At 52.2% G+C, this 20,563-nt stretch overlaps 1 protein-coding gene across 3 annotated transcripts; it reads right to left on the bottom strand.

Moving 5' to 3' along the window:
* Positions 1 to 2,443: 2,443 nt before the first annotated feature.
* On the bottom strand, positions 2,444 to 19,787 carry EMX2 (empty spiracles homeobox 2). Of its 3 annotated transcripts, XR_002466769.3 has the most exons (4): positions 19,126 to 19,787; positions 16,710 to 16,894; positions 13,766 to 14,200; positions 2,444 to 2,500 (listed from the first exon to the last, which is right to left on the bottom strand). XR_002466769.3 is itself a non-coding variant. In XM_021545196.3 (3 exons), exons 1-3 carry the CDS (start codon positions 19,514 to 19,516, stop codon positions 14,033 to 14,035), a joined length of 744 nt encoding a protein of 247 aa, XP_021400871.1. In that variant the 5' UTR covers positions 19,517 to 19,787; the 3' UTR covers positions 12,718 to 14,032. The 3 variants fall into 3 exon arrangements, 2 of the variants coding, with proteins under 2 accessions (XP_021400871.1, XP_021400872.1); XM_021545196.3 differs by lacking the exon at positions 2,444 to 2,500 and having other exon boundaries at positions 12,718 to 14,200; XM_021545197.2 differs by lacking the exons at positions 2,444 to 2,500; positions 16,710 to 16,894 and having other exon boundaries at positions 12,718 to 14,200.
* Positions 19,788 to 20,563: the final 776 nt, after the last annotated feature.

Here is a 20,563-nt window from a genome sequence, read left to right as displayed (position 1 = left end):
GATCTCCACCACTCCCTTATCTGCCTCTGCAGCACACGTGGGGCTGTGATATTCCATGAGACACGATAGAGAGTAAGGACCTGTTATTGGCCTGCTATTCAGGCAAAACTCCCACTGGCATCTCTGAGCCCTTAAATAGTACAGCATGTTGCAAGTGGAATTGTTTATTGTGTTCAGTCAGAGCCGGCTACAGCCAGCTCTCACTACTGACTCAACTACACGAAATCTCACCCTCCTGTCATCCCACACTGCTGCACTCACTGGGCCCAGCTCTGTTTCCACTTAAATGTTGGGGGGAAAATGGAGTTAGGATTGCTCCACCATCTTCTTCTTCTTCTTCTGAATTCTTTTCACTCTGGAAAAACTACGAGAGGGTCTGAAAGATGAAAACAGCAGGTCAGGCACTGTGTTGGTGCAAAAGGCAGAGTGATTTACACAGCCCTGGCAGCCAGGGGTGACCTGAGGCCAGGTTTTTTTGCTTTACCTGTAGCTCACCCCTCTGAAGATCAGCAGATCAAAACCATGGAGTGGCTCAAGGTGAATATCAACAGCAGGATTTGATCCCTAGTGGGTCCAACAGATAAACTGTTCCTACTCTCCTGTTTTGTGCTCCAGTAGCATCCAAGCTCCTTCCTGTAGATTTATCCCCAACCATCAAACAGTGGCTGGGCTTAGGACTTGCAGGTATTTTTGGAATTTACTTGGCTCTATAAAGCACCCTTGCAGCCTTATTCACTCACACCACTGGGGAATGCTGCATGCAGCAGGTTGTTTTGTCATTTTAGCAGTGTTAAAATTCATCTGGTATCTCTTCCTTGCTAAGTGCAGGTAGAGACACACTCTTGAGTAAATAGGATATGCTCCACTTGTGAAGTGTAGAAGCAGGTCAATAGACAACTTTCAAAAGGAACCATTTAGGATAATTAAGCAGCACATACACACCAGCAAGAGTTTATTTTGTATTGGAAGGCATGTGGTTAGGGAAACAATAGCAGTTTTTTCCCTGGAGAACGTTAATTAAATTGAACACCCTGGAAAACTGAACTATTCTTACCACAAATCTATAAATCAAACTGTTCTGTTTGCTTAATATAATGCTTTGCTATTCTAGTCACACTGAAGTGGGCCAGCCACACAATGCCAAGATATTTCCATGATGAGCACATTAGAAACACTGATTGACTATAGATCTTATGGATGTGAGGCCAAACCCGTATCTCATTTACTCCAGAGTAACCAAGATCAAAATCTGGCCCACACTGTTCAGATTAGTACATAAATAACATGAAAGGTTTGTAGCAGATGCATTATGTACTTGTTATTTGTGCTCTAGAAGTCCCTGGCAACTCCAGTAAGGCACCAGGACTCTGCTGGGTTAGGTGCTGTGCAAATACAGAGCAAAAGGATTTGTCTTTCAGCTTTGCCAAAGTAGCTTGAAAATACCTGTGAGTATTCACCTCCCCAGGTTACCTTAGCAGAGTGAGGGAGCAGCACTCTCTGCTAGAGGTACAGGAGGACAGGCACCAGCAGCATGGTCTGCTTGGTCCTGTCTTCTCACAGGCTAAAGGGGCTCTTTTTGCTAAGATTTATTCTGACTCTGAAGCTGAGATTCACAAATTTTTTACCCAGGGGTCAGCTGAATTTTCATCTGGAATAAACCAAATTTCTCAGCCAGGCTGAGGCTGCCTGCAGGGGGTTTGGCCAGCTCAGCAGCAGCCTCTGAGAGCATCGCCCACAGCAGGGCTCCAGTGCCACGGTGACTTCAGCTGCCACTCAGGTCTGCATCACGAGAACACATCAAAATACCCTGCACACGTGCTGTAAACCTGGTGAAGCATTTTCGTGGTTTCTTGAGTAGGCTGTGAGTCAGGTTCCCATGGAAAACCCTTGCGTGCAGTTGTTTCCCTTCGCACGCAGTTGTTACTCATTGGAAGAAAGGTCATTTTACCTCCAACCTGCCAGCTTGTTATCTATGTCTCACTTAGATGCTAAATAGAATTTTAGGCAAGGAAAAGATCCAAAATTTCAGGCTCTGAAGGGAATTTTACATGCACTGAGGAAAGTAGTTTAATATCTGGCTGTGTGTTCTGCAAAGGCAGTGACTGAGCGTGTGTCCCTGAGACAGGGCCAGATTTTAGGAGCGGCCATGTACAGAGGAATGGAGGAGCCACACCAACCTTCATGTGGGAAATCACTGGCTTCACCAATCAGCAGTGAATCACTATCTCTGGAAGAGGTGCTCCTTTAATGGAAGTGCTCCAAGAAATGCATAATTGGTCCTTGTGCTATACAGAAGATTTTCTGGGCCTTGTTTGCATCACAGAACTTCTATCGGTCAGCAGAGAAAAGATAGAGAGAGCTGGGCTTGAGCAGCCATAGGAATATAGAACACAAAAGCCATGTTTGTCCCCTGAGCACCTCAAACTCACCAGTGACACGTCTGCTGTGCCTTCTGCTGAAGGGGCTTTCACTGTATGGTCACCTGCACAGCATCCCAGCACTGAAAATAAAAGATTCTGACACCAGTCATGACAAAAAGCAGCCTCATTTATCACAATCTGCAAGTCCTGTTCAATGGAAAATCAAAACAGGTGGCTTTTGCCACCAATCACAGGATGGCAGCTGAAAGATTTGCACAAATTCCTGCATTCTTTTCCAAGCAGTCCTCACTCACCCTCTTTCAACCTCATCCCTGGGCCAGAAGTGGAAAAGTTTCCAGTGTTTGACCTGATGGCTCCATTCAGAACAGCAATCTTATCTTGAATTAATAAGTCTGGGTGACAGTGGATAGGGAAAAGACAGATATTTTGTGTCCCCCTAGAAAACTGACGGTATGGAACAGGGGCTATTAATATCTGCACAGCTCTTTCACTATTTACTGGCCTTCATTTGTGAGATAAAATGTAAAGCCTTTATTTTAGAGCATGTAGAGTTACTGATTTTTAATATATAGCCCAAATATGCTACATATACCCACTGGAATGGTTTAGCTGCTACTGGATTGCAGTTATCACTTGTAAAAAAAAGACAATTCTTCAGCAGTAAAATAGTGTCATGAGATGTATACAGCTGAAACTTTCCAAACCATGTAATTTAGCCTTTCAGAGGGAGTTATTTTTGATTCTGTCATGTATGAATGTTTCGGGCTCTCTCACAAGAATTGCAGAAATATGTTATACTAACAGAGAGGTCTGGTATAAATCACACTTGTTCAGCCAGACATCAGTCACATTACAGGAAAAAATGAATGCTTCTTTCGTTCTCGTGTCTGACCCCTCCAACACAGTATTGTCCCTGCTAATGAGCTGAACATTTTTGCTGATTTGTTACATACAGCAAATATAGAAGCAATGAAACCCATCTGTGTAATTTATTCATTGATTTGGACTTGAATCCAAGTGTGTTCTAAGTAGTTCTTGTCTGTGTGCATGTGTGTGAGAATAGCTCATCAAAAACAAAAAATCTTAAACTTACCTGCTTGAAATATTTATGAATAATGGAAAATACCCTGGATCCCCTCCTGTGCAATCCAGCAGCCATTTCAGAAATGGTTTAGTGTTAAGTAAGGGCTGCTGGTTTCAGCCCTATATTTGCAGTAAGACCAAAGACCATTTTTAGGGAGGTCTCCTGACAATCCTTTCCATTTTAAAAATAAAAAAATAAAAATATCAAGGAAGGATGGAAGGCTGAAATAAAATAAAGCACACTCAAACACACTTTATATCTCCTCCTTAATGCTGAAAATATACATCATGATTGTAGTTTTGTGCATCTCCTATGATTTCAACTTTCTGTAAAGCAGTTTTAATTTGGGGGAGTATCACTCTTTCTACCCTGACCTCTTCAAAACACGGCTGCTTCCAAGTCACCTGTTAAAAATCTGTTTTCTTCAAGCTACCCAAGGGCCTATCTCTTTTATTTCAGAGACAAAGTAATGTTGTGAAGGAATTGGCTTTAAACAGTTGGTTTGACCTTGTTTAAGTTTCTATTTCACATCTCCAGCCACTGTGGATATTTGGTTCGGGATGCAGGGCTTGTATAAAGCCTCCCACACAAACATTCCCACCTGCACAAGCAGCTCTTTCTGTGCTCTGGTATGAATGACAGAGGGACGTTTATTGAGCAAAGCTTCTGGAGGGGTGAAGGTTTGCACGTCCATCCCAAACTTTCCGATCACACAGCTGCCTTCTGCATGGGACATGCAAAGGCAGAGGTGCTGAATGGTGCTCCTGCTCTGCAGACACCCTCTGGTTCATAATTCCAACAGGCTGATGCCAAAACTCACAGGATCCAAATGAAGAAAGGGAAGGAAAAAAAACAAATTTAACAAAGAAAGGAGAACAGATTAAACCACGGAGGATATATTACACACAGCAAATGGAGGAACAGTCTGATTAAACACAGACAGGGTTCACTCAGAACCCTTCCTTCTTTACAAGTGGAACACTAACAAGGTGTCCACGTCTGAGGTAAGTCAGATTTTTCTCCATTCTGCAGATTTTTTGGTTTATTATTTTCTTCCCTGACTGAGTGCTGGTGGCAACAGATTAACAGATCACCGGACCGGCTCTGAGAACTGCTGCAAATTACCTCGTCTCTGCTTGTTGCTCTACAGTCTAATGGCATCATTTAACATGCGCCTCTCTGCCCGCCGCCCAGCTGGTGACACCCACTAAACAGCGTGGTTGACACAAGCCTGCCTGGGTACCTCGAGGGGGAAGTGGGGCTCATCATTTCAGGGCTAAATGTCCCTTCTTTTATCATCTTCCCCATCCAGGCAGGGTGAGCCGGAGCCTGCCAAGAGGCGCGGAGCGCGGAGGTGTCGGGTCCTGCTCCCGTCCGTCCTGCCCGGCCCCTCCGCTCCGAGCCCCAGCCCAGCTCTTCCCCCTCAGACAGCAACGAGGCGAGAATCAACATCTGAATCAACACAGTAACATTTACTTACAGAACTGACAGCCCTTCCACTCGAACTGGTTTAAATTAGCCGACGCCACATTCTTTTCCTTCTGTGTGTTTTGTTTTCTGTCTTTTTTTTTTCCTTTCCCCCCTTTCAATAGGGATATAAAACTGCGCTGTTTCACCCAGCTGAATGCGAAACAGTCCAGCGGAGGAGAGGGAAAGCGGCGGGCACGGCTGGAACGGTGAGCGAGGGAGACGAGATGCGCAGCCGGGAGATGCGCGCCCGCGGGAGGCTGCGGAGGGCTCCGCGGGTGCGGGTCCCGCCCGGGCTGGGCAGCGTTTCTCAGCCCTGGCTTCCTCACGGGAACTTACCTTCCGGACATGTGCAGATGGAAAAGTGGAGACATTAAAATCAAATTACAGCTATGTATAAAGACAGAGCCCTTCGCTGGCAGCAGGAATGATTAAACGAAGCAGCTCGGGAAACCTTCTGTATGAATATTTCATGTGAAATGATGCGATCCCCCCCAAGGTACAAGGGCTCTCCTTAATTAAACTGGTGTAAACGTTGCCTTTTACTCCTTTTTTATTTAAGTTATAGGGAGGAGTGAGCAGGTTGACCGACTTTTACCCTTAGACCCGAAAAAAGAAGGAGCAGCCCCTTTCCACGGGAGGGGCAGCGGGCCGGGGCTGCAGCTCCCGCTGCGCTGGGCACAGCCGCGGGGTCGGGTGCGGGGACAGGGACCCTGGGGCGACACGAGAGTCGCTGCCTGGGACGGGCAAAGCTTGAGCGATGGTAGAGGAGGGCAGGGACAAGCTCTGGGCCCGTAATTGCCGGCTGGCATCTCCATCCTTTCCCTCCCGAACAAGGAGGGGACGAGAGAGGGTTGTTGGCCGGTGTCAGTCCCCGTTTGCTGCCGCCCAGTTCAAAGCCACCCCTCGCCTATCCCTGACCCTCCTGTCAGGGTGGAAAAGGAGCCAGAGTGGCTCTTCCCGGCAGCCACTCCAAGAGGAGCTCCTGCCCACCGACGGACGAGGCGGGGGAAGGGGGATTCGGGTCCCGGCAGCGGCAGCGCGGCCGGGGGGTCCCCGCCGGTCCCTGCCGGGGCACCGGGGCTGAGCCTCCGGGAACTCTGATGTGCAGCTGCAGCGGTTTCCATGGCGATGCGCGGGGAGGCAGCGGGAAGGTGGTCCCCGCCACGCAGGACACGGCTGCCCACGCCGGGCAGCCCCGGCTCTCCTTTCCTGCCTCTCCAAGGCCAGGGTCGGGCGCTCGGGTAGGAGAAGTGCCCACTGGGGAGAGGGGAAAGGCCGCGCAGAGGGGCCGCCCTGCCCGGCGATGTCCTCGGGCGCTGCTCCGCGGGCACCGCTCCCCGCCCGCCGGGACCCTCCGCTTTGCCGAGCCGGGATTTTGATTTGCCAGGGAAAACCTACAGAAAACACCGACCCCAGCCTCTCAGGACTTCGCCACAATGGTGGGAAGAAAGCGGATTTCCGACAGCCCTTCAGTCTCCTAAAGACAAATTGGCGTGAATTTCCAAGTCGGTCCGGCGCTGAACTCACGGCCCTTCTGCCCAGACTCCTGATACTGTCCCTGCCACGGTTCCACTCAATCCCACACTGGGACCTTGGCTTCTCCTTACACACGACATTTCCTTCCATTTCCTTCCATTTCCTACCATTTCCTTCCATTTCCTTCTTTCCTTCCATTTCCTTCCATTTCCTTCCATTTCCTTCCTTCCTTCCTTCCTTCCTTCCTTCCTTCCTTCCTTCCTTCCTTCCTTCCTTCCTTCCTTCCTTCCTTCCTTCCTTCCCTCCTTCCTTCCTTCCCTCCTTCCTTCCTCTCTCTTTTTTTCCCTCTTTTCCCCTATCTCCCACGTGCATTTTTTTTTCATCTTTATTTCTTTTTCTCCCCTTTTCTTTTCTTCTGTTTCCTTGCAGATTTTAGTCTGTCTGGGCTTTCTATTATTTTGCATTCCTATGGAATTTAAATAAAATAATGTTGTTCTTATGAAAATACCTTTTCATGGTTTATTTGAACAGCCTTTACTCTTCCAAATCACGTCTTCCCCTTTCCTCTATTTTCCTTGATTCTGAGCAGATATTTGGCAGCCCACGGAGAATCAGGTAAGGTGTGGGCTACAAAAAGGCAACATGCTACCCGGGACAAGGAGGGTCGCACAGGAGATAACTCTCTGAAAAAGGTTTTTAAATCATATTAGGATCCTAAACTTCCCATCGCAGCAAACCCCTCCTCTCGACACACGTATGCCAAATAAAATAGCCGTGATCGCGTGGATTATAAATGAGATCACAGAAGAGTTTATCTAGGAATATCTCAGTCTCGCAACCCACAAGAATGCACTTTCTTCCCTGCCTCTGATACCCACTTGCTGATCTAAAGATAAAATAACAGCCGTGCTTGTATTCTCCGGCCTTGCGGAGAAAGTCAGGACTTCGCGCTTTCTGTGAACACAGCAAAACCACAAAAAGGTTGTTCAAACACTGACAAAGCTATGAGTGTAACTCCACAAAAACACCGGAATCCAGCAGCTTCTCACGAGTCAGGCTCGGATCAGCTGCTGCTTCCAGTTGTGCGGGATTTGACAGATGAGTTTCCTCACCTCAGCTAAGCTTATTTGGGTCTAGGTCACCAACACTCATTCAGACAAATTTCACTGGGAAAAATTGTTTCGAATTCTTCATTCCTTTTTTTTTTTTTCCCTTTTTTTTTTAAATTCCTTTTTCAATAAAAAACACAATTACATAGGAAAGGGAGGGGGGGAAAAAAACCTGCAGCTGAAGCTGAGCATCTCTGCTATTTTGAACTGCTCCCTTCCTGACTGGAAATCCCTGAAACTTTCCAGAGCTCCATGTGTCAGGCGGGAGAGTGGAGCGAGGAAAGAGGATACTACTAGTTTGTCTCTTCCTTTATAGGTGAAGGACTTTTAAAAAGGTAATTCCAAGTAGGAGTCTGGGTAAGAACATTGTTCCCTGTGGAGCAGCTTTCTGCCCCCTTCAAGCCCCCGAGGAATGTTTTCAGGCATTGCAGGAGGCAGGGAGATCCCCCGCTCCCACTTTATAGCCAGGCTGTAAACGCCTCGCGGAGGTTTACTCACACTCAAGCGCTTAATTAAGAAAACATTAAGGGTCCAGCTTAAACCAACAAAAGCCAAGCAGCTCCGAGACGGGTTCCCACTTTCCACACGGCGGCTGCGAGCCCCCTCCCCGCCCAGAGCCGCCGTCCCTCCATCCCCTGTGGGTGAGGGCTGGGGCTGCCCGGGTGCCCGGGCTCCGCATCCTTCCCTCCTCCTGAGGGGCTGGTGCTTCTCCTCTCGCTCCCTTCCAGGGGCAATCGGCCCTCAAAACCTTTCCTGCCCCTTCCCTCAGCCCAGACCGACCAAACGCAATTTTTTCGGATCCCTCTCCCCGGAATGTGAAGGAAACAACCACTCGTGGGAGGGTGTCCTGGGGTCTGTGCGAGAGCAACCAGGGTGGTGGTGTGGGGGATGTCCCCCCCTGTGTCCTGCCAGTCCTCACCACCCCGAGCAGAGCGCCAGGGCTTTTCTACCTGTCCGGGATAACAGGCCGGATTTCTTCGGACTTCGAGATCCTTTGCTGCCCCCGGATCCTGCCTCTGCCTGCTCCCTATTATTTTACTGTCCCAGGGAAAAAAATGGGCCAGTTTTTCTGTCTGTCCAGCCTTGGTGAAGGAAGCAGAATTAACACGGGGGAGGCGACGTGCGGAACATTGGCAGAAAAGCGTGGACTTTGTTTTAAGACATCAAAAAGGAAAGACAGAAAAGGATGGACACTACCTTCCAATACACTTTAGTTGGCTGGTGACAAAAACCCCGGGCATGCTCTGAATGCGTAATTACCCCCAACTGAAAATTCCCTATCTAATTTGATATTTGGTGCTCAGCAGAAGCTAGCCTTCGTAAATAATATACAAAGTAAGAAACCTAATCCAGCAGGCTAGAATGTTTAATTCATCATTATGCGAGCTAATTGGAAGGTGATTATATGGTAATTGCTCATTAGTGGTGTATATTTATCGCTGTACCTTATGTCAAGGCCATGGGAATTGTGTAGAGTCTGTTCTCTCATTTCAAGGATCAGTTTCAGAAGCAGGAGCAAAGCGGGCGAGATCAAGTTCTTCCTGACGTCAGGTCCAGCCGTGGGCGATGGAGAGCGGGTCTATAAATGCTCTCCGGAGCCCCCGCAGCAGCCGGGGCTCCAGCCAGGCCGTGCGGGGACATGGGGCTCCCGAGGCAGCAGGGCCGAGCGGCCCCACGGCGGGGACAAGGACAAGGAGAAGGAGAAGGATGAGAGGAGGCAGATCCTGCCTTCCCTGCTCCGGCAGGGCAGCCACCTGCCAGGCGGGCTGAGCCCGGTGCGGGAGCGGCGCCCGCAGCATCCTCCCCGCCGTGCCTGGCGGGGACAGCCGCGGCCCCCCCGGGAAAGAGGGGTCCGAGGGGGCACCGGGAGGGTTCCCTCACCACCGACGGGTCGCCTTCCCTGCAACAGGCGCTAATTGCAAAAGGTCAATTAAAAGCGGACGAGGGAAGGTGATTAATGGCCCTTTCGGTTTCAAGCGTGGGCCACGGGCTGGGCTTCCCCGGCTGCGAGTGTCCCACCAGGAGAGAGGCTGGCGAGGAGAGAGGTTACGGCTCGGGGTCAGGAGGTTCTCTAAACTCCCGCTTCCCCCTCGCAGCGGGACCCTTTGCAGAAGTAAATCAATGGCTCTGTTAGCTCCGAGCAGCGCTGAACCGCTGATGGACACGGGAGCAGGGGCCGGGAGAATCCCGTTCAGCAGGGAACCCGGCCCGAGCCGCTCTGCCTGTTTCCTACGGGCTGTGCCGAGGCTGGCTGCTAATTAGGGGGGACCGCTAATTTCCGCCGAGCCCTCGCAGGTAACAGCGCCATCCGTCAGAGGAGGAAAGCAAATAAACAGCGTTTAAACACAACAAAGCGAGGGCTCCCAAGGCCTCCGGCCTCACCCCGGTCCAGTGGCAAAGACAGGGCTGCGCGGGTGCGGGCTTGCGCCGCGTGGGGAGCGCAAATCCCACCGGCGGCAAGCAGCTAGGGCTGGGAGCCGCTGGCTGTGTCAGAAGGGAAGGGGTTAAAAACCCAAGGCCGGAGGGGTCAGGTCCCGGACGCGGAGCCAGCAGCGCTGCGGAGGGTGCGGATCCGGCCCCCGGCGGGCGCGGCAGCGGCGGGGACCCCGGGCCGAGAGGGGCCGGGGGAGGCGAGGGGCGGGGGCGGGATGCGCTGACCTTGGCCGACAGACAGAGCAGAGCCACGGAGGAGGGACAGCACGCAGAGCCGGCCGCCCGGAGCCGCAGCCCCGCTCCCGGGACTGCGCGGGGCAGCGCGCTCCGCTCCGCACCCGCGGCCGCCGCGCAGCGCTGCCAGAGCGGCCCCGGGCGGGCCGCGGGCTGCGGGGGTGCCCGCTTGTCCTGCAGCCCCCTGGGCACCCCGGGGCACCAGCGGGGCCAAATCCCCCGCCGGGCACCGAGGGCCGCGCGTCCTCCGGAGGGAGAGCCCGTACCCGGCAGCCGTGCCCCAGCCTTCCTTCAAAAAAGCCGTAGAAATCCGCCCGAGTTTGCAATTCGCCACCCGAAATCCACGCTCCCTCCCCCACCCCTCTCAGTTATTTCATATAAAATGTATTTTTGAACACCCGCTCGGATAGCATCTCGCCAATATTTATATTTCCACGTTGCCTGGCATCCACTGTCCCACATTAGACTCTGCCTCTCTCTCCCTCTCTCTAATCCTGCCACTTTAAATAGATGAATTAATAAAGCAAATGAGGGTCTAATAAGCTGACTGTCCTGCCTATTGAGGCAGGGGGAGAGAGACTAGAAAGTGCGCCAAATTTGTTTGCAGTGGATCAAGGCTAGCCGCCTTTGCTTCACTTTCTTTATCTTAATTCCGACTTGAAAAGATATAATTATCTAGTTTGAACAGAGCTGCTATCAAATCCTTCTCTAGGCAAGGCAGGGGAGAGCTGGAGTGGATTGCAGTGTTCTGAGCCGCTTGGTGCAGCCGGAGATAGGGAGTAATGAAGTTGTGGAGTCCTGAGATACAAAGGGCATTAACCTCATTAGCATGAAACCTTTTCTTCTAACCATTGTGGGACCCTTTCAGACTCCTAATCCCCCCTATTTTCAAAGCTGGGTTTGTAATAAAGCTTTTAGGGTTTTTTTTCAAAGCTAATGGCATTCTCTGAAGATTTTATTGCTGTTACGCTACATAGGACGCTTAATTTTTTTCCCCCCTCTCTCCCTCTCTCTTCCCTCACGGTTAAAAAAAAAAAAAATTTAAAAAAAAAAAAAGTGGCGTGGGGAGAGAAGTATATGGTTCCTGCAGAAATAAGCCTTTTATCAAGATGGGTAACAATTTCTAGAAAGGCCAAGTCTGCTGTTCGGCCGCAATCCGTTTAATGTTTGCCCATTTGCCCGGGTTTGAAGTGGAGAGCAAGGCAGCTCGGGCAGTTCAGGGGAAATGTGCGTCCTGCTTGGCTTCCAGATCTGCACCATCAGCTGCTCGAGGAGGGAAGAAACGCGACGAGAAGTTTGCCTTGGGAATAGCTCTACTCAATAATTAGCCTAGGTTTAAATGCAAGGGACTGCATTGCGACATGCGTCCTAACCCTGACTGGGCCTCTCTCATATTTGTAGCGCAAGTGAATGGAAAGTCACCGGGATTGTATAAGAAGAGATGCTAAAAAAAAAAAAAAATAATAGGAGAGGATATTTTTTTTTTAAAAATTAAATTTACATAGTACCCGATAGAGCCAACACGTGCACAGAATGTCTAATCTTAACTTTTCAAGGCAGTATGTTTAACAAAGCTTGTATTTTTGCGATGCATTGTAACTTCGCCTTATCACAGTGTAAAGGGTAGTCAGATTGTCCTAAATTATGTCCAACTAGCCCCCCTGGATCCACGGATTAAGAGATTAAAGGAGACCACTGGGCAATGCCTCCTCTTTCCCCTTCATATTCCTGGTATGATAATTGCCTAAACTGATTTGCACTTTCACAAAAGCTTGCAGGATTCTTTGTAGCTCGAACAGAGCAGACGAGGTTTCTCTATCAATGGAAATAAAACTGATTAATGCAGTCTATCAGGCTAAGGAGCAAATGAAGCATGAAAAAACAACTGTGTACCCCCAGAAAACCAGCTAGTTTCCTCAAGGACCCAGAGCAACATTTCTTTTCTTTCTTTTTTTTTTTTTTTTTAATTTTTTTTTCCCTTTTCCCCCACCTCTTTAATGTCAGAGTTTTACTCTGTACAGCCCAGGATCGCTCCCTGAGAGCGGCAGGGAGAGCAGCAGCTGGGGCGCAGCCTCTGCTCTCAGGAGCTGTTCCTCACCTCACCGACCTGGACAGGGGATGGAAAAGATGGGGGAAAAGACCAAAAAAAAAAAAATCTTCTGTCTGAATAAAACACATATTTTTGCCAAGGAAAGCGCGGCTGCTGCAGGCCAGTTTCACCATCACGAACCGGTCCGCGCTCCAGCTTCTAACCAGGGAAGGGGCTGGGTTTCTCCTTGAGGTTTTTGTTTGGTTGGTTGGTTCTGTTTCGGGGCGTTTGGGGTATTTATATACAGCAAGTGCGCCTCTGCGGCTTATTTTTAGAGGTCTATTTAGCAGCCAGCGAATACATTAAGAAAATGCGCCTATGGCCGCAGGAATGCGCGGCGCGGCCGCGGGGGTTCAGCAGCTAAAAACAAGGCGGTGTGGGGGGAAACCATCGGTTTCCGAGAAATTTGGGGGTGAAAGGGAAAAGATATTGCTTAAAAAATTAGGGCATATTGATAAATCTTTATTGACAAAATATTGACAATGACATACTTCTTGGAAGTATATAGTGTGTTAGAATTCTAACAAATTAAACACAAAACACAAAAATATTTACATTCTGGTATAGGAGACATGAAGGAAACATTTGTCACTTTTTTTTTTTTTTTTTTTAGTAGCTCTATGATCTCGGAATATTATAAGGTCAGTGCTTGAAAATTGACCCAATGAAAATGGTCATTAAGAAAAAAAAAAAATCAATCCGCGATTTTAAGTCCCTTTTCTCTGGATCCTCCCAGCCTAGAAGGTGTCCCCACCGCCAAAACTGGTCGCTGGGTTTGCGCTTTGTAAATCTTAAAAAAAAAAGTAATCATCATCCGGTTTTGCAATGGGGTACAGTTGGGGGGAGGGGGGAGATAATTCCATTTGAATTTTTTTTCTTTTTTTCTTTTTTTCTTTTTTTTTTTTCAGCAAAAGTTATGACCAGACCCAACCTCCCCCGCCCCCCCGCCTTTCCCTCCCGTCCCTCCCCTCCCCACCGTGTTTGTCCATCCGGAAGGAACACTATGCTTTGTTACTGCTACTTCATTTAGCTTTCACAAACACTTTGACGCCAGAAGTTATTATAAAATGTTTACAGACTGCACATTTCTCGTAAAATAAAATTAAAAAGCACACAGAACCTGTCTTAAAGGGAAAAAAAAATTACAATTCATTTCTGTCTTTAGGAACCGGAGTAATTTTTTTCCGGTTTTATTCCTTTTCTTTTTTTTTTTTTTTTTTTTTCCCCAGACGGCTTTACACATGCAATTCAAGTTTCTGAAACAGGTGTGGGTTTTGGCTGCTTATGGAAATTTCTCTTTCAAAGACGGAAAAAACCGTGAAGTGCAAAATGTCCCGTAAGGTGTTAATTTTTCTGGTTTGGTTGGGGGCTTTTTTTGCTTCTATTTTTTTTTTTTCCTTTTTAATTTTTTTTTTCTATATAGTTTTAATTATTTTTTTTTTTTCTTTCACGTTATGCTTTTAAAAGTGGACTGCGATAAACGGAATACCTGTCAATCACCTCGTCCCGGTGTTTTGGCTTTGATTGACAGATCCCCTTTGCCAGAGCGGTGCCGGCAGTGCCACAGTTCGGAGCCCTCGCTGGCTGGCCCTCGCTCGCTCCCAGCTCCCTCCCGGGTGGGAATCGCGTTTGGATGAAGATCTCCGTGTCCTTCCCCGCACCGCCACGCCGCGGGGGTGGAGGGGGTGGGGGGGTGAGCCTTTAACACTTTCGGTTGGTGGGGTGCTGGCTTGCAAAAGTCCAAAAGTGCCAGTTTTTAATCGTCCGACGTGACGTCGATTTCCTCTGGACTGGCTTGCTTGGTGGCGATTCTCCACCGGTTAATGTGATGAGTCCCTTTTTTCTTCTGTTGTGAGTCTGAACCTTCCTCTTCCAACTTTTGCCGCTTGAACTTTGTCCGTCTGTTCTGAAACCATACTTTTACCTGCGGGAGGAAAGGCACCGGGCGTTAGTCCGACGCCTGCCCGGACCAGGGGGATGCTTCACTCCCCGTGTGCCACCGGGGCCGTGCCCTGCCCGCGGCGTGTCCCCACTGCTGTCACCCTGGCCGGCCTGGCGTGTCGAGCAGAGCCGGGACCCCGCTGCCCCCAAAGCTCTGCGGGAAAGGCACGGGCAGGCTGCCCGGGCCCCCCGAGCTCCCGGCGCTCGGAGCGGGCAGCAGCGCCGGGGGATGCGCCGTGCGCGCACCCGCAGCTTCCGCGGGCGCGTAGCCCCGAGCAGCGCCCAGGTAGCCCACGCTGCGTGGAGCTCGCCCGTGGGCCGTCACCTGGACGGCCCCGCCGCCCGGAGAGGCTCCGGTTCCCCGCTCCTGGCGAGGCTCCCCCGGCTCCAGCCCCGGGAGAGGCGGCGGGGAGGCCGGGCCGGCCGCGGGGCTCCCACCTGCCCGGCCGAGCAGAGCAAAGGCCGGGCCTCCTCCGTTCTAACGGGGCGCCGGGATGGGCTGCGGGGCGGACGCACGGGATTTATTTTTTTTTCCCTCGTGGAAAAGCGAATAAAATGTACAAAAATGCCCCGAATAGAAAAAGGTCCATCGCTCCCCGCAGCATTTCCCTGGGACGCGCCGTCCAGGAGCGATCGCAGCGCGGTGGAAGCGGTAAGTGGCATCAGAAAATCAGAAATATCCCTCTGATTTTGTTCAGCGCCGCGTAAATCTGACCGAACCATCCGGCAGCTGACTTCAGTGCTTTAATTACAGATAGTATTGATCTGGGAGCTATCTCCAGGGCTGGCCACACTCCTTGTAGCGTCGAAAGGTAAACTTTTTTTTTTTTTTTAAAGCAATTTAAACTCTGGTTCTGTCTGAAAGTGCCTGATAAAGGCCTCAGCAATGGGGGGGAAAGGGAACTGGAGCATTTTAATAAGCTGGTTTAACCCGCTTCGCTGCCTCTTCAGAACAGAGACCTGACTGGCCGGACACACATCTCTGCTGCATTTTCATATTCTCCAAAAGTCCCCCATTAAAAAGCTGAGCGGGGAACAAGGGGTGAGTTTAATTTGCTTTTAGTTTGCTAATTGAAGGGGAGGACGGTTCATTTCTGCACGCTGATCTCCCAAAAGGGAGCTCATTTGTAGGGGACTGGGGGTTTGACATCCGGACAAAAGACCCCAACCAGCTTCGGAATCAAGCAGCACAAAGACCACCTTAAATACAGCTTTCCAGTAGAAATAAGCCTGTGACCGGTCCCTTGTTCGGGGAACCTCATAAAAGTGGCGATCCCTTTTTATTGTTTTGTTAGGGAGACATTTTAAAACAAAAGCTCCAAACCCTTTATTGCTTCCCCCACGAAAAGGAGTTAAGAAAGAAAAAAAAAAAGTGTTACAACTTAATCCGCCCAGAGAACGCTGTGTTTACTGGGAACTTTGAACTAGGCTGCGGCTGGGTATTTTGGCTTTTTTTTTTTTTTTTTTTTTTTTTTTTTTTTTTTTTTTTTTTTCCAGTACAGTGCCACATACTGTAGCAGAGACAATCCCCATCTGGAGCCCTCTCTCCACGAGTCTCCTGGAAGGGCACAAAACAAAAGCCCGACACAACAACAACAACAACAACAACAACTACCACCAATCCACCAATCCTCCAAACTCCAGCCTTTCTTCCGGCGGGGAGAAAACCGCGTGAAAAACGCGCTCGCAGCGGCCCTGGCTCCCCGGCCGTCGGGGGCAGCCTGCGCCCGGCCCCGCCGCTGCTCTCGGCCCGTTCCGCGCCCCCGCCACGAGTGCCCGGCCCCGGGACCTGCCGAGAGCCTCGGCCCGGCACGACCGCGGCTGAAACATCGCCGAGCGTCCCGCCGGAGAGACCGAAACAGGCTCCGGTGCGGTTCTGGCCCGCAGCCAGGCTGCTGGGGCGGGGGGAGGAAGGGGGGAGTGGAAGGGGTGAGGGGGGGATTCCTTGTGAGTAATATCTCTGCTTTTATTTTTCATCTTTCTGCCCTCCTGAACCGGCTCGTCACATCCCCTCTGTCGGCTAGAAACGAGCGAAAATTCATCCAAGAAACAGTGATTCTGCCTTAGGGTCTAAAGGGGAGCTTCTCCCCCTTGCCCCCCTTGCATTTATTTTGGGGGTTTTGTCCCTAACATCGAACTCCTTCTGGAGGGTCAGAGCGGTCCCGCAGCAAAGCGACCGGAGCCGCAGATCGCAGCTCGGGCCGCAGCTCCAGCCGCGGCTGCCGGGGGACCCCAAATCGCGCCCCGAGCGCTGCGGCTCCCACGGCCGGACCCCCGGCACGGGCCGTGAGATCCCGAACGGGGAAAGGATTTTACGGCACTCAGGCCGGGCAGATCCCTCTCCCCGCTGCACCGGTTCGGGTCTGGAGGCCTAAACACCCCTAGAATTTGCCCTTACCGTTGCCCGAGGGTCGGCCCGGCCGGGTGGGTTTTCCAAAGGAGATGCCGGTACTTTCGCTTTCCCAGCTGCCCGTTCCCTGCTCGCCCCTTACCTGAGTTTCCGTGAGGCTGAGGCTGTGTGCCAGCTGTTTTCTCTCTGCTCCTACTACATAATGGTTCTTCTCAAAGGCATGTTCCAGTCTCAGTAATTGGGATGGGGAGAAAGCTGTACGGATCCGTTTGGGTTTCCTGGCCAGTGCATTGTGCAATAGGAAGCTCTCCGGGCTGGTTTCATTCCCTGGGAAACAGGGTAAAACAGATTAGTAAAACACTTTCCCCAAACGCATTCGACAGCACTTTTTAGGGCAATAATTTTTGTCTCCCACCATTATCCTCAGGATAAATCCAACTATAGTTTCTTTTTTTTGTTTTCAGCTCCTTCTTTGTATTGAATTTTCCTTTGATAAATACATGGAGGTGAAGGGTAAATAAGCAGGAGCAGGAGAGGACTGGTATAAATTAAAATGCTAAAACACAACCTGGGGAACACTACAGAAAATAAAGCAGAAGAAAAAAAACAACTGGCCAGAGCACGGCTGCGGTGTCTACGGCTACACCTCACGGCTGCCCCCCTGCCCCAGGATCACCGGAGCTTCACGTCTTTCCCTATTTGTTTGTTATTTCCATCTTCCCTTCGTGGCCAGCTGCTCTCGGGGCTGTCTGGCCGAGCCCCTCGAGTCTCCCTGGCCGCCCACCAGGCTCCGGGAGCCTCCCGCCTGCTCCCCTGGCCTGTCTCGGCTTCCCTCGCCCAAAACTTCGGCCGGAGCCTTTCTCCCGCCGCTTCCCTTCGTTCTACCGGTGTGCTGCCCGCAGCGGGGCTCCCACCGCCTTCCCGGCCCAATGACCCTCCCCGCTGCCTCGGCGGCGCTGGGAACCGGCGTGGAAATGAAGAATCAAACTCCGAGGAGGCCACAGAGCGGCCATCCCATCCCATCCCATCCCATCCCATCCCATCCCATCCCATCCCATCCCATCCCATCCCATCCCATCCCATCCCATCCCATCCCATCCCATCCCATCCCATCCCATCCCATCCCATCCCATCCCATCCTATCCCATTCAATTCCATCCCATCCCATCCTATCCCATCCCATCCCGTTCCTGCCGGCCTGCACTGGAGCGGGGGCGGGAGCGGGGGGTGGTAAATCGGGGTTTTTCGCTGGGCATTTCCCTCCGGGGTGCCCCTGTGCTGCTTCTCCGGGCTGGTCCTTCCAAAGTGGAAGCGGCACCGAGGGGCTCTCTCTGTAAGTGCTTTAAAAATCGTTGGAGGAGGAGGGTGTGTTTGAAATCAGGCTGTGGCTCAACACCAGGACATTTCCGCCTTTCATCTACCCCTCGTTACCAATCGCCTGGTGCCTGCGACAAATAATTTGGTGAGCGAAACCTGTAATTTTATTCTGAAAGGGTAATAATCCATTTTGTGTCTCAGACCGCCTGGCTTCGGAGAGAGTGGCTCCTTTTCCAACCCGGCTGCAGCGGCCCGGCTGTGGAAGGCCGGGGAAAATGTAACATGCAGGTGGTTTGTTTTCGTTCCGAATTAATAAATAAAAATACCATGGAAAAAAAAAAAAAAAAAAGGCAGATGGATCCCTGCGAGTGGAGGCTGATTTGTTTGTTTGTTTGTTTGCTGGTTTGCCTATAATGAAAGTGGCAGAAGCCGGACCCATTACGGGAGAAATCGGCTCACCCCTCGGAGAAGACGCTGCCGGTTACAAAGGGTTAAGCAAGGGGGATTTTATTGATTGTCCGCCATTGGATTCGGTTATTTCGCTTCAGCTGGTTATTAATCGCTTGGCATTCGGAGCCCCTCGCTGACCGCACGGTCGGGATCGCCCTCCGTGCCCCTTCCTCGCTGTCCTCCGCAGCCCCATCTCCCCGCGCTGCTCCGGCGCTGGGATTAATTCCCCACACACACTCCCCTCCTCCTTTCTCTGGGGTTCGCTTCGTTTCTTCCCCTCTAACGAGGGCCGGACTTGGGGCGGCGGCGGGAGCTTCCTGCGGCCCCGCAGCTCGGCGGGCACCGCCGCCTTCCCGGGGGAGCTCAGCCTCACCACCTCTCCTTTCCCCGCTCTGCGCGGCCGCTTCCTTCGGGGGCTCCTCTCTAGCTCTTAACACACCGGAACAAAAAACATCCACCTTTTCCTCTGCTCTTAACGGGGGCAGAAAGCTGACGAGGTCCCAGCCGGCCTTGCCTTCCCGCTTGCCCCCCTCTTCCCGGGAAACCAAAACAAACCGGGAAAAGCAGCAAAACAAAACCAAGCCCAAGCCCCTAGGCTCTGACAGCTCTCCCAAGTTTGGCGGAGGGGGAGACGGGGACAAAAGACCCCGGGCCCGGCCGAGCCGAGCCTTCCGCTCCGGGCAGGGGCCGTCCGCCCACCCGCCGTCCCCCAACATCCGCACGGCGGGGACCGGCCGGGGCCGCCGGAGGATGCAGGGCTGGATCGGAAGGAGAAGAAAAGTTGCACGTACCTTGGAACCTGTGGCCCAGATACCGGTAGCGGTGTATTAGCCACGGGTAGAAGGTGGAGGGGTCCCTTTGCTGCGAGGCGAAGAGCGGGTGCGTGGAGTGCGAAGCAGGCAGCGGGTGGGCGGCCAGGGCGTGAGGAGGGGGCACGGGGTGGACCGGCACGGCCGGGTTCGGCGGGTGGGAGACGGCCTCTGCAAAGACCAAGTCCGGGTTGGAGTAGACCCCCCTGCCAGTGGAGTGGAAGCCGTTGAGAAAAGGGTTCATCGGGCTGGAATTGGCATAGCTGAGCGCCGCCGGCCGGATAGGATCCTCGGAGCGAGACGCGGGCAAGGGGCTGTCTTTGGCCACCAGCGACTCGATGGTGAAACACCGCTTGGGTGTGGGCTGAAACATGCTGCCGCGACGAGAGTCCCCGACCCAATCTCTGCCCGTCTCTCTCTGGTGCGCGGGAGACGATCCGGGGAAGTTTGCAGCAGGGAGTGACTTGAGGAGGGATAGATACACACATAAATAGACAGGGGCTGGAGAAAAAGGAGGCAGCGGCAGCCAGCGGTACCCAAAAGGGAGACACACACACACACACACGCACCACGCACACACTCTCACACCAAAAAAAAAAGTTGCTGGGAGAAGTTTCCCTCCTGCAAGGAAAAGGCGGTCGCGCCCCCCCCTCCCCCCCTAAGTCCAAAGACAATCCATGGATGTGATCGGCCCCTTCACAAGTTGTGCAAACGATTTGTTAGTTCATGAGCCTAATTAGTGCTGGGATCACATAAACAGCTTCCTCTGAAGCCTGGTAAATGGCTTGATGATTGGTCGCTATTACTCGCCTTGAGGTTGAAGGGGGAGACTCTTTAAAGTGCGTCAGAGGGGAGGCGAGCGCCGGGCAGCGCCATCGGGAGGGATGGAGCCGCGGATCGGAGTGCGGCGGGAGCGCGCCCGCCAGCGCGGGGGGAGCGCGCCGCGCCGCCGCCCCCGCTCGGCTCCGCGCCCCTCCGCGCCCCTCCGCAGCCGCGCTGCCCTCCCTCCCCTGCCGCCGCTCGGCGACCAAGGTAGGCGGACGGGGGCCGGGGGGAGGCTCAGCGGGACAGGAGATGGGGGCCCTGCATCTCCTCGGGTGGGGGCAGGGGGGAGTTGGGCTGCTCCGCCGGCGCGACACCCCATGTCCCTGCCACCTCTCGGGTACTCTCAGCCCGGCGAGGTTACCTTGGTCGGCCCCGGGGCGTCAGGGAGAGATGCCCCGCTTGGGAAAGATTTCGTCCCGGTGAGAGAAGGGGTCGTCCTCCTGCTCCGAACTTATTTATTTTCCCTTGGCTCCTCCGCGCTGCCCGCGCCGCGCGGTGCGGAGCACAAAGCGCAGGGCAGCCGCATCGTGCAAAGCTGGGACACGCCGGACTCCTGCAGACGGGACAGGGGATCAAGTCTCCGGTTCCAGCCTTG

This window comes from Lonchura striata, chromosome 7 (assembly GCF_046129695.1).
Source record: "Lonchura striata isolate bLonStr1 chromosome 7, bLonStr1.mat, whole genome shotgun sequence".
Lineage (NCBI taxonomy): Eukaryota > Metazoa > Chordata > Aves > Passeriformes > Estrildidae > Lonchura > Lonchura striata.
Note: the sequence above shows the minus strand (reverse complement) of the source record. Positions and strands in the feature narration are given on the sequence as shown.